At 36.6% G+C, this 14,369-nt stretch overlaps 1 protein-coding gene across 2 annotated transcripts; it reads right to left on the reverse strand.

Annotated features, from left to right (window-relative positions):
• Positions 1–5,274: 5,274 nt before the first annotated feature.
• Positions 5,275–11,919, reverse strand: LOC146324952 (protein ILRUN-like). 2 transcript variants are annotated; one of them, XM_084720630.1, is made up of 5 exons: positions 11,666–11,917; positions 8,866–9,020; positions 8,545–8,742; positions 7,074–7,399; positions 5,275–5,673 (listed from the first exon to the last, which is right to left on the reverse strand). In XM_084720630.1, the coding sequence occupies exons 1-5, from the start codon at positions 11,827–11,829 to the stop codon at positions 5,638–5,640; spliced, it is 879 nt and encodes a 292-aa protein (XP_084576756.1). In that variant the 5' UTR covers positions 11,830–11,917; the 3' UTR covers positions 5,275–5,637. The 2 variants fall into 2 exon arrangements, with proteins under 2 accessions (XP_084576756.1, XP_084576755.1); XM_084720629.1 differs by lacking the exon at positions 5,275–5,673 and having other exon boundaries at positions 6,498–7,399; positions 11,666–11,919.
• Positions 11,920–14,369: the final 2,450 nt, after the last annotated feature.

Below are 14,369 nucleotides of genomic sequence, written 5' to 3' on the forward strand. Positions count from 1 at the left end.
ATCAATGAAAAACTACATACTGCAGCAGCACAGGAGACGCTCAAAATAAAACCAAAGGAGTCTAAATTATGGTGGTAACAAAAATCTGTAAGTAGCATTAGGGTCTGTTGTTATCTTCTCCAAATATTGAATGAGGGGTTGATCACTTTGAATATATCTAATCCTCTTCACCTGAAGACAACTCACATCAAGCCACATCCAACATTAGGAATGTATTTATTCTTAAACAACTACAGACAGTATTTCTCAGCTTACATGATGCAGTGGTTAAGTTGTCTATGAGCGGATGTGAAGTTTAATATCTCTTAAGTATTAAAAATTATAGTTTGTGACTCAGGCTTCATTAAAGAGGCTAACTTTTGTCATCAGAATCAACTGAAAGACAGATATCCTGCATAAGGAGAGGGAATCGTGTCTTGATAATTAGACTCATTGTGTGGTTAGTTTGTGCTGTAGGCTTGATTTCAGCTTAAGATATGATATCAGAAATGCTGGACATGTGACGATACATGAGCCATAACATCCATAAAATATCAATAGATTATCCTCAGGAAAATAATGCTCAGTGTTGTTTTGAAAAAAGTGGATTAACTGGTACATGGAGTGAGAGTGAGAGTCAGAGAGGGGGAAAGAGAAAGCAAGAGTGTGTAAATGTTTGCTTAAACTAAACAATGTTCGTGCGGTTGTGTTGAAATATTCTAAAGAGCTGCTTACTGTGAATCCGCCCACATAAATCATCTATAAGGGCTTCTTAAAAATGGTAGAATTACAGCCTCCTGAAGCTTTTAACTGAGCAGGATCCTTACCCTAATCTTTACTGTACGTTATTTCTCTTGTGCCGTGCTGTAAAACATTCAACCTGAGCGAATGTCAAGTCAGTGTTGCTCCCTCGGGCAGTTTGATTTCACACAGACTGCTGCTGCTGCTGGACAGAGCTGTTGACAGACACGATAAACAAACTAATAGATGCTGGGGCTCCTCAGACCAGTAAGCCTCCAGGCTAACATCTAATCTGATGCCTGTTTGAAGTGCAAAAGTGAGGAAAAACTTTATCTGTTGAGCCGGCTGTAAATCTTCTGTCTGTGATCTGCCTCAAGTTTGAACCACGGTTACTGATTTCTTCAATTAAAAATTCATCTTATCTCTCTCATCACTCATTTTTAAGGTATTTTGGGGACTGACTGACACCACAAAGTAACACACTCCTTGATTCTGAACCAGATTACCCTTGTTGGTTATTTTCAGCATAACAGCACACAGTGTCTGAGTATATTCACATGTGGTATTTTCCAATCTAGTGGAGGAAGAACTCAGATCTCAGACTTAAGTAAAAGTGTAGAAAATACTCTGTTACAAGTAAAAGTCATGCATTTAAATTTTTACATAATTACAAGGACAAAAGTATTGGCATCAAAATATACTTATTCTACATATATATTGTATATATAAGAATTCTCTGTGCAGATTTCATAATAATATATATTATTATTGGGTTGTAATTAGTTTACTGATGTATTTATGTGCTCATACCTGTAGTTGTTGCAGCTGGTAAATGTGGAGAGCATTTTAACTGCTTTATATACTTTATATATGTTAGGGTGTGGATTTTAATTAAATTTAATCTCTTGTATCATAAAAATAAAAACTAGTAACTGTATAGTCTATAAAATAAAGTAAAAAGTACCCTAGTTGCATCTGAAATGTAGTGGAGTAGCACCACAAAATTATACTCAAATACAGTACTTGAGTAAATGTACATGTAAATCGAGTCCTCGGGTGTGCACACAACAAAGAACTTTAATGTGTCCTATAAAATAATGCATTTAATTATACGGTAATGTCTTGTCATGTGCTTTTTATGTTAATTTAAATGTTTTCTTATCCTTAAAAGGCCCCTGTAAATTCATAAGAGTAACAAAGCCCCTTTTAAATGCATAATTTCCCTAAATAGTAAATGGCAGGAATGGGTTTGCAGCAGCGTACAAGAACATTTTGTGAAACTCCTGCATTCCAGCGACCAGCAAGGCAATTTGCTAGAATTAAAAAGCACTTCTTCCATGTCTGAGAGTAGACACCAGAGGTGGAAGTACTCAGATTTTTTCCTCAAGTAAAAGTAGAAAGACCACAGTGTAAAAATGCATTGACAAATAAAATGAAATAAAAATGATACTAAATTATTAGCATCAAAAGGTAAAGTCAAAGTACAGGATGACCCCCTACATAATATTACCGGATTATGATTATTAATATGATCATGTGTTCATTACTTTAATGCTGCAGCCCATTATAATTACTGTATACTCTGTTGGGGAGCGTAATACAGTGGTTTTCAAACTGGGGTCCGGTGATCAAAAGGGGTCCTTGAGTGGACTGTAGAGGGTCCGCAGCAAAAGGAGGAATAGGTTGTTTTAGAAATATGGTTGGCTGTTTTGATTGATAGCAAACCTAGTTTCATAACTGATTGACTATGAAGGCATTTTTATCTTCATGCCTAAAAAAAAAAAAAAAAAATTTCTTAGGACACAGTCCTCTCAAATTGATCTGCGGTCTTTTGGAGGTCCTCAACATGAAAATTTTGGGACTCTATAACAGTACATCATAATTTATTAGATAATTTTTTATTGCAAATTAATAATATAAAAGTAAAAAATAAAGTACACTTGCCTCCAAATTGTGATGAAGTTTACGTAGGAGAAAATGGAAATGCTCAAATAAAGTACAGGTACCTCAAAACTGATTGAAGCGCAGTACTTGAGTAAATTTCAGGACTGTAGACTGCACAGGATTTGATGTGTCAGATATGAGCGTATAGTGGTTAAAATGTACAAAAACAAAGAGAAGTATATATAAAAGACTGAGCGTTGTCTGCTGCTTCTGCACAAACATGACAAAAAGCCCAAAACTTCAGATTTCAGTGATAATTTAATCATACAAACATTCATCAAACACACGGGAAAAAAGCTTTCGTCTGTTTGCACTTCCTCATGCTCATAAATGTGCTGTTGTATGAGTCTAATGCCAACTGATTCATCCTGCAATCTGGCCAGTGGAAACTTCAGAGAACACAAAGAAGAATACACTTTGTGAACTGACATAGACGAAACATTTATCTTTAAACATTTTGCACAAGGAGCCCGGAGATCCACCTGTGACATGTTGTAGTTTTTTTTTTTTTTATTGGCTGGTATAGTCATGTCAAAGCTCAGTAACCCCAGGGTTTACAGTTAGTGCCTTAATGAAAAGGGTGTTAACCTGAAGAGGTCTAACTCACTGGCTGTGGGTGCCAGATAAAATCACAGAGTTGATAAACCCTTCAGGACTTAACAGTACTTGTGGAGGAGGAGAGTACGCACAGGCTCTGTCACGGAGGTCTCATTACTCGGTGCATAGATCAGCCAGTTAGTGCAAGAGGTAAATCTGCAGTAACAAATGATTCTGTCGTTTCATAGCAATTTGACTGGTGTGGTTTGCGTCTGAAATGATCAAAACACTATCAACTTTTCAAATGTGTTTAAGAAGCTCATGAATTGTTAGACTGAAATGTGGAACATCCTCAGCAGAATTTTAACAAGAGACAGGAATATTCAGGACAATAATTACGCTAATAAAACTTAAGGTTCGATGCAAATACACAATGTGGACTCTTTGGGTAAATTAATATGTTTCAAAAATCTTTTACATTCATCAAATACATTCAACTTAATGATAAAAGTAAGTCCAAGACAGCTTTAAAATGTAGAAATTCAGAGCAGGGTCACCATCTGTTTTCATAATGTGAATGAGAATTTTGTCTTTACTGCTGTTCATATGGCTTGAACTAAATGTCTGAGGCGTAGTGTGCATTAAAGGGACAGTATGTAGGATTGTAGGAGTGGCATCTAGTGGTAAGCTTAGATGGCAAACACCTTGTCTCACTCTTGTGCAGGAGAAACTACAGTGGCCATGTAAAAAAAAACCCAAAAGGCCACTGTTTGATTAGTCTGTTCTGGCTGTTGTAGAAACATGGCAATACAGCTTGGCAGCCTCTGTGGAGGAGGACCCACACCCTCTGTAAATACAAACAGCTCATTCTAAGATAACAAAACCATTTTTTTCCCCAGGTGGTTATTCACTAATCAAAATGTACTTATCAATGTTCTGCTCCATTTCTGCACATTCTGTCAACGAATCCCCATAAATCTTACACACTGGACCTTTAATCCTGCTATCTTGTGCTGCCTGTAAACTAAACTAAATCTTAGATTCAGACAATAACTGAGGGAATACTGCAATATTACCAATAATGGATATTTTGCTAATATTCTTTCATATTTAATATTTCATAAATGTCTATATGCCAGGTGCCAGCAGTGACACAATTTCATATGCGGGAAGAAACCTTACCTGTCTCAGAGGCTTCTTGCATGTCAAAATAAATTAAACTTTATATAAGTTTTTTTTTTTTACTTCCATTTATAGTAAATGACAAAAATCATGTTTGACTCCAGAAGTCCTAATAAAATTGTGAAATAATAGAAGCTATACTATGAATAAGAGTTCTGTCTTTCAGTGCAGATCTAATCATGTTTGTTCAGAGTAATGGCTGGTTCCCTCCAGTGGAGAAAAAACTGCACAGCATCTAAAACTGCAGGTACTATGACAGCATAAAAATCATTACCCATAATGCACAAGGCATGTTGACACTCATGGGCTTTTAAATGAGCTTTAGATGTATTTCTCTTAAATATATCTTTTAAAAATGTTTAAAAAATTAGGGCTGCACAACTGATAGAAATATCGATATCACAATGTGACAATGTGGCCGAGTGCCACATCCAAATCACAGAGGCTGTGATATATATATATATTTTTTTTTATAGAAGTAAAATATGTGACAAAACAGCATTATAATTAGGTACTATAGAGCTGCAGAGATGCCCTGTCCTACAAATTTAGTTCTCCAGATGAAAGAAAACATTTGTTTTGGTGCAGACACCAACAAATGTCACATTATCATTTTTTTTCCAATGAAAATGACAAAACAAAAACAAAAAAACATCCCACTAATTTTACATATTAAAATTATAATATCTGGTACAATTATAGGAATATGATTTTTTTTTACCATATTGTGCAGCCATAATTAAAATTTAAGATCTAAAGTAAATAATGATGTCTAATGGGTTGTTTCAGAGACACCCATATTGTTATATTGTTACTGGAAACCAAATCAATATACCAAGAGTCAGAGCAGAAACTGGAGAATCAGTTGGCAAAATAAATGGCTTTTCCTCCAAAGTCTCTCTTTCAGTTGCACAATGCACACACACATATACACACAATTTCACAAATACACACTCCTGTCATTGTTTCATTTGCACTCTGACAACTAAAAAAATCTGAAAAAGAAAGTTATCACTCATTTTTTTAACTTAGCATTCACACGTGCATACAGTGGGTTGTGGGATGTAGGTTGAGCTGCACGTCAGGAGCATTGTTGGCCTCTGGTTTCTGAAAGTGTAGCCGGAGTTTGCATAAAGTGTTTTTGAATCTCCACACTCTCCGCCAGCTGCTGATAGAGCCTCTTCGTTCTCTTATTGGTGTGACAGACTCCAGAGGTACGGTTTAGTGCTGCTTCACTGTGACAAGTCCCAAGATTTAAGAGTGCCCGAAAGGATAGGGCTCCTGTATACCCTGTAAGGAAGAGAAATGGTTAAAATAAACTCATAGTAGGGATGCAAGATTTGTAGAAAACTGGCAAAATGAGACAAAATAAAGACTTAAATGTGTATTTTAACTGCGTCTATGTAACAGTTTATGTACTGCAATACAGACTTTTAATTATATGTGCATCAACTGACAAAGTTAATCTTTTTAATCTTTTATGTTTGATTGATAAATTGTTCAAAGGACCAGCGTGTAGGATTTAGTGGCATCTAGCTTGTCTTGTTTCACTCTCCCCCTCCAAGTGTGTGAGAGACCTATAGTCGCCGCGAAATTAGCGAGGGCTACTGTAGAAACATGGCTGTGTAACGTGGCGGCCTCTGTGGAAGAGGACCTGTGCCTTCTGTAAATAAGAACAGCTCATCCTAAGGTAATGAAAACACAAGAATTCTTATTTTCAGGTGATTATACACTGATTAGACACATTCTTATGAACAGAACATTCAATTTCTGCCATATTTTGCCAATAAATCCCCAGAAATCTCACACACTGGACCTCTGAGTAATTTTCAAGCAACAATAATATTTTGTTGTTTAAACTTCTCTCGTGAAGATTTTCTGCTTTTCTTTGTCATGTGTGACCTGATTATCTTTGGCCTTTAGACTTTAGTTTGTTAGAAAAAAAAACAAGCAATTTCAAGACGTCACCTTGCCCTTCAGGTAATTTATAGACTAAAATAATGCATTAATTAATCAAGTACATCAGTTTAAATAAATAAAAAAAGAATAAAATGATTTCTGCTTATTTCTTGCTTTATCACCAGTTTACAAAAAAAACGTGGAAAAAATACATATAAATTTAGACCATCTTTTATTGAGCTATGAGTTAGCACTGCTGGCTAATTTAAACACTTCTGTATTCATCTGCACCTGTTTCACAGTAAAAGCTCTCACATGTCCAGCAACTGTTAGACATTCACTGTGTACCAGCTGAAGGCACGCAACACACATTTACACACATGTGGGATTAGAGCAGAATGTTAAATTACTGCTCAGTTAAAGTTTGGCTCTATGGATGACAATGTACTTTTTGTTCCAGATTAAAATATCTGTGCAATATCCTGTATATTTGTACTTTGTGTTTAGTGGTAATTAGCAAAGGTTAGCATGCTACAAGGCTTAACTGTGATGTAAATCTTTGTAAATATTACCTAATAAACATCAGCATTTTAGCATTTAGCTCAAATGGCCACTGCTTGTAAGTGGAGCCTAAGAAAACATTGAGTGTGGCTGTAGTCTTGTTATTGTTTCAGTTTCAAAGGTGTAAATAGAAAAAAAATAATAAAAAGATGATGGAAATTTGAGAAGAAAATAAGCCCAACCATGATTCATCAGTATGTAGAATCTCCTTGCCCTTTGATATGTCTTACCTGGTTATATGATACTACTGACAGATTGCTTTGTAGACTGTTTGCTACTAAATCCACAGAGTTGTGTGAAAGTCCATTCTGATCTTGCTGCAGCTCGTCGGGATTTCCCTGCCAATGTTCCCCTGCGACCCTGTGACCGCTGGCATCGTGGAGGCTGTTGTTGTTGCTGTTGGGGCACTTGCTCTTTTCTGGTGAGGCGAAGGGGTTGTAATCTCCTTCCAGCTTACGGTGAGGCTGGGTGTTGAACTCAGCTTGGAAAGAGGACAGCTGCTGTGTGACGCCGAGGAGGCCTCCGACTTCCACGCTCAGGATCACCCAAATTACATCTGTCAAAATAAACAAACAGCAGGTTTTGTTAGTTACCTACCACAAGATAATATTATGCAGCAGTTCACAAATTCCCATTAGCCCCTGAAACAACATTTAGATAATTTAAAATTAAGCTGGACCACAGACCCACATTATCCTCCAAAGATTTAAAGTGCTCCAAGTCTGCAATTCTTTTCTCTCTTTGAGCGACTGGTGTAGTGAAGTGAGGAATTATCGCTATGAACACCTAAATGAAAAATTAAGGCCAAGTATAATTTTTAATTGAGTATCCCTCTGCTACTTAATTTGTAAGTTGGGAAGTCTTGAGGGACTTCCTGTTGGGATCCATCACACACGTTGAACTTGCAGGAGGACATAAATCAACTTAATGAATGACTCTTAATTTAGTTTGTGTGTGCTAATAGAATGGCCCTCCAGTCTCTTTATAGTTTTTTTCCTGAAGGAAACGCATATAAAATTATCTAGCGCTTTATCTTCAGTAACGACTGCTGCCTTCTACTGAGGCAAACTATAGTACTTGGGTGTATGTTTACATTTCTGCAGCTCAGTTCAAAACTAATGATTATCTAATTTAGGAGGAGTACATTCGGGGTAGAGACATACAATTAAAAAAATATGACCACCCCGTAGTTGGAATGGCAACTTTTAATGTTGACGGGGTCTGTCTACCTGATTAATGTCAGTAACAAGTTGGTAGCATTCTGTTGCTTTTACATACTAACTTTTGCTCTCTACCTCTTTATTAGGGCTATAAATGACGATTTTCATTATCGATTAACCCACCAATGTTCACTATTCATCAAGGAATTGTTTAGCCTATTAAAAAAACATGCTCATCACAAGAGCCCAAAGCGACACTTTCAAATTGTTTCCTTTGTCCAACCAAAGACTATTTAAGATCATAGGTAACAACTTCACTTGGAAAAATGACTGGAATGATGAATCAGCTCAAATCAAAATAGCTTGCGATTAGCTGAAGTCTAGGCTTCAAGAATCTCTGACAATTTTAGTTACATGAGCAGATACTAAAAAATACCAGCATAACTGACTTACTGACTAATCGTTTCAGTCTGTTCTTGAGCATATGTATTGAAAAACAACAGTTCACTTTTGTGTGCAGTGTGAAGTTTTCTGTGCTCACCTCCGTAGTAAAGTCCAGTAGCCGTGCACATTCTCCACTGGCCCTGGTACATGCCAGGAGACACAGGACTCTGCATCTGCACACTAACATCAGTCATTTCCTGAGGGTCTAGAGACCGCACCATCACCATGTTCACATGACCAAACTGATCTCCTCCAACATACTTCAGACAAACCCCTGGAGGCCACGACTCTGCACCTAGAAGACACACAGACAACTATAGTGAACTCGACGTGACACGTGAGTGTAATTATTTTTCATTTGTGAGGTCTGGTATCTTATCTGTGTTCTATCAAATTATTATTATTCCAGCTGACCTACCTGTGTTCTGTATCCTCCACGTCTTTGTGAAAGGTGTGTCCGGTGGAACTGACTCGCCCTCACCAATCGTCACATCCCTCACAAGCGACATGCACGGTGCACTGATGTTGGGACTCTCAAAGTCATAGTAGGCTCCGATGGCTGCTTGTAAATTCCTGGAACAACAGAAGACAGAAATTCAGATGATCAGTACAGGTCTAAACGTGAGAGTATAACGTGATTTGTGTAGGGGAAACCCAATGATTCAACAGCGGTTTGCACAGATATGATATTTGCAAAATTGCAAAGTGAAATATCCAAATCACTGGAAATGCATTTTTTTCCATAAAGGTAAAATGTGTTACAACATCAAATTATAAATGAAGCATTGTGGTACTACAGAGATACCCTGGCCAAGAAACCATATCCACCTGACACAAGGCAACATGCTAATTCTCAGCAAAAACATCACCATTTTCAGGTTTATTATTATTTTTTTGTCTGTGAAAACAAAATGTAAAAAAAAAAAAATACCATTCCCACTAAAATCATGTCTCATACTGTAACAGCAATATCTGTCAAAAAAAAAAATTCACAATTTAATTTTTTTTCATTATAGTTCAGTCCTAACAGGGCCTAAGGCCAAATATGTAATTTTAATATTATATTGAGGGCTGCAAATAATTCACTATTTATTGATCTGCTCTACTTTCTTGATTAATCAATCAATTGCTTGGGCTATAAATGTCGAAACCTTGAAAAATGCCTCTCACATTTTTCTCAAGGCAAAGACTCTGATTCACATTGCTTGTTTTATCTGACCAAGAGTTGAAAACCCAAATAAATTCAATTTACGATCATAAGACAATAAATATCCATTAATTGTTGGAAACTGTAGTTACTGAATGGTACCAATTTTACCAAAGGGAAAGGGGCAATGGTTATTTTAAGACTACCACAAGAATGCACATTGACTTTTACAAGACCAGTTAGAGAGGAATCCTACCATTTAGGGCCCAGGAGTAAATTATGGTCACTGAAACAAATGTAAGTTATTGTAGAAGAGAGAGTGCTATTTATTATTATTATTATTATTATTGTACTAAGACATTACATTATTAATAAGATCATTTTTTTGCATTTTAGTGACTGGTTTAGATGCATATATTGTAGCAAACAACCGAGATATCTGCAGAGTCAGACAGATTGCGAATGGGTGCTTCCCCTGACATGCTGCTGGTCATCCATAAAGCAGCAGTTTTTATTTTTAGAAAGCTCGTTGCGGAGAAGCTATTACACGGCATCACGTGATACTACTACAGCCTGCTCTGCCCATAGAGACCGTCTCGGTTATCTTCCACAGACCTGCAGAGGCTTAACACTGCATATGCGCAGAAAGATTTACTTATTTAAGGGAAGATTTCAGAATGACCTTTCTATCCCTTACACACTGGTTTTCATTGTCACTCAAGGAATTTGCACTTTCATTTTCTAAATGAGCCACATTTAGAAGCCCGAAAAAGACAACTGCAACTGCAATTTGTGAAGTATTCTTAGTACTTTCAAAATTACACAGTAATACATTTTGTCCACCCGCAGTGAGGTAAAGATTTACCAGGCTTGCACAACTATTGTGTGAGCTTTGAGCAGGAAATCGACAGACGAAGGGTCGTGTCCAGATGGGAACCCCAGATCCGCGAATGATCTCGCGAGTGTGAGGATTCAACCTAAACCAAGCTCTTTCCGTAACTCTGACCAAATATTACTCTAGTGTTTACCTAAGCAGATTTAAACAACAGCGCTTACACATTTGAAGACGAAATTGTTTTGGCACAACTGAGAGACAATTTGTACAAATCTCGCGAGAGTTTCGCGAATAAATTGTTCCCTTGTGAACAGGACCCAAGCGAAAGGTTGGACGGTTACGTAATAAACAGTAGCGATCGTCACTGTGATTGTGGTCAAGGAGAGACATAACGTTAACGTCTGTCGATAACGTAAAGGTGATGACAGTTTTACACAGTCCTCACACAGCTAAACAGAAGAAGCACTTGACAGGCTATGAGAAAAGTGGTTATAAACTTTTAATTATCCATTCAGCTGAGCGACTAGCTAACTACGGTCGTGTCTAAAGGGGAACCCCAGACCGCGAACGATCTCGCGAGAGTGATTATTTTAACCCAAACCATTACCTTACCCTAACCGTGTGTACCCTAAGTGTGTTCTGTCCCTAAATCTCAGCAGATTTAACCACAGCGTGGTCCCACAGCAGCTCACGATCATTTTGTAAAAGGTGCACTTTGAGGAAACAACGCACGTATAAGTCTCGCGAAAGTTTCGCAAAACAAGGGTTCCCTCCTAGACATGACCGTGGTACCTAACGTTAGCTTAAAGTGGTGCCTAACTTAACGTCACAACTCCTGTCATCAGCCTTAACAACCACGAAAAACAATCATTTGTTTTCATCTAATGCCACACGATACAAATATGGATGCCAACTACAGTTTATTTATTGTATAAGCATTTTAGCAGGTGTGTAACACCCGCTAAGCTCCGTGACAGGCAATCAAAAGTCAGAGACATGGTGACTCAGCTAACGGTAGTTACGTTACTACAACGTCGTTAGCTGTCATTGTACTCACGCTAACATACTGAACGTAAACACTATCACCATGTCACACTGGAGGATAACACTCTATTTCCTGTCTTCCCAATCAAACAGCGTTGTAAAGTGAGACTTCTAGGTAGAAATCTAGCTAGTGTACAGTATCTTTTATCGAACATAAACCCCATAGCAGGCCGGACGAGTCACCGAGCTCACCAGTTGGTCATGTCCAGAAAGAAGGCGCATCCAGCGGGGTTTAGCTGAAACCCGAGCAGCCTCTGAAATTCCGATATTAGGATATCTTTGTCTGTCGTGCCCATGCAGCTAAATTTCTGCATGAGCTCCTGGTCCAGGTCCAGGTCCAGGTCCATGCCCTCCATCGCGGATTCGCCTGGACAGAGACGGGGCTTCGCTCCTAATTTAGTCCGAGGCCTCGACTTGTCATAACAAACTCAACAACAGGGCCGAGTGCGCATGTCACATGACTGTATTTTTCTGTCTCAGCCTATGAGGCACTACAGGCCTGCAGGAGAAAAGAAAATACCATAGATATAGAATTTTATATTTATTTTTAAAATATTTATTATTGCATTCAATTATTTATATATTTATTTATTTCATATTTTTATATTCGTTCTATATCAATGGGAAATACTGGACTGTACTTGAAATAATATTAATATGAATAGTGAATATGAATATGAAATATAGTTATATTATTACAGCAATGGTGGAGAAGGTATTAAAAGTACTGATTTCACACAGTGCAAATACTCAATTACAGGTAAAAAAAAAAAAAAAAAAAAGCAAACTAAGGATCTACAGTGACGATTTAGGCTAAAAACATGGTGTAAATATATCTTTCAAGTCAGTTTTGCATGTTGGGGCATTTGGAGACTTGGCTTTATGCCAGACAAGAAGTATGGAGGCATTTTATATGTTTGTTGTTGTTGTTGTTGTTGTTTTTTACATTTGAGAATTGGTCATCATTCCGATAAACTGTTTTGGACATTATGTTTTCCTGTGAAACTCCAACAGTGTTTTGTGGACTAAAAACCTAAACCAGACCTTCAAATGGCATGAGAACAAGTAGATAATGAATTAATTTTAATTTTGGGGGGTAACTATCCCTTTAAGAAACATAAATAAGTAGCATATTACTAGAAGATTGCACTTAATGTGTCAATGCAGTAACATGGCCCCTGAGTGTTTTAGTATTACTGTATGTTTTGCACCCAGATGCTCAGAAACCAAACACTAGCCTTCTACTGGACACTACCTGGCCCTGGATTCTGTATGTTCTGGAGTTTCCATACTGCAAATGTCAACCACATTTTCAAATTCAAATTGCAAAAAAAATTCAAATTAGCAAAGGAATATGCAGCCACTATTATGCAAATATCAGGAGACCTGAAACAACAGTAAAAATGTAGGAAACATGATGTAAATATGACATTTATATTTGTGTTAATCTGAGAAAGCTGATTGTGCTCTAAGGCGCAGGATCTGTGTTTTCTTTGAAAACATATAATAAGATAAATGATGTCTGAATTCCACCTAAGTGCTTCAGTTCACTGTCAAGGCTTGAACAGAAGGAAGCAATTGTTTTCTTATCAGTAACGCCTCTGCTTTTCCATACTATGACATGTCAAAATGTCTGCTGCAGTAAGGACATATCATTCTTGGCAATTGAAATTGCATTAACTGTGCATAGAATGTGTTTTAAAATGTGTTTATTCGGTGGTGGGATTTCTACATTACATTATCTGACAGCTTTAGTTACCAGTTATTTTATAAATTAACATGTTTTTACACACAAAACATAAAACAAGATTTTAAAATATTATGTCTTTGTTAGAAATTAAACTATTACGACTAATGTTAAGGTTTGGACTGTTGGACTGACAAAAAAAACAAACAAAAAAAACAATCTGGATGTGTCATTTTGGGATCTGGGTAAATGTGACAGCATTTCTCACTAGTTTCAGAAAACAGAGCAAACAATCAGTCGATTAATGGAGAAAATAAACAGCAAATTAATCCATGAAGAACATCATCATCAGTTAAAAATGATCTCCACCTCAACCAACTACAAGAGTATCTATTTACATTGTTAAATGAGTAACAAACATTTAATGATATATTATATAATAATAGTCAGGGGGGGCATGTTTCTGCACTGAGAAGGCCTACCTTTACTTTAATAAATTTACTCACATACTTTTACTTAAATAACATTTTCAGTGTAGGATTTTTACATTTAACAGAGGATTTACTGTGTCTATTTAAGTTTTTTAATGCTTCGTTCAACAATATTTTACGAGTAGAAAACAAATGGCTCCACATAAACACCAAAACTGACAAACTGTCTGCACTTTATAGTGCCCTAACTGTGCAGAAGTAATTATTTACTGGGGCATAATTTCACTCCACTCCAATACATTTGTTATTTGACTGTGCAATATGTGAAATACCTACTTCCTGTGTGCAATGGTGTACACTGGACTGATGAGTGTGTTTACTTTTACTTATATTTTAATGCACATAATCTTCCTATTTTTATATTTTCTCTTACTTATATTCCTACTTTTAATATTTCCTTCTGCTTATACTGCTATTGCATATTGTTTATAGTCCTATTTTTTAAATAATTCTTTCTGTTTATATTCCATGGTTATGTTCTCATTATTTATTTATTTATTTATTTATTCATTCATTTTATTGATGCTTCTATTTTGCTATCAAGTTGCTGCTGTAACAAATTTTTCCATTGTGAGAATAGTAAACAAAAGAGAGAGACACATGAAAAACAATACCATATTATTAAACTATAACAACATAGGAAAATAAATTGAAATATATAAATCATAAATAATGTAACAGAAATGATGCAATACATTCAATTGAATGATAAATTTAT

The sequence above is a fragment of the Lutjanus erythropterus genome, chromosome 6 (assembly GCF_056507025.1).
Source record: "Lutjanus erythropterus isolate fLutEry1 chromosome 6, fLutEry1.hap2, whole genome shotgun sequence".
Lineage (NCBI taxonomy): Eukaryota > Metazoa > Chordata > Actinopteri > Lutjaniformes > Lutjanidae > Lutjanus > Lutjanus erythropterus.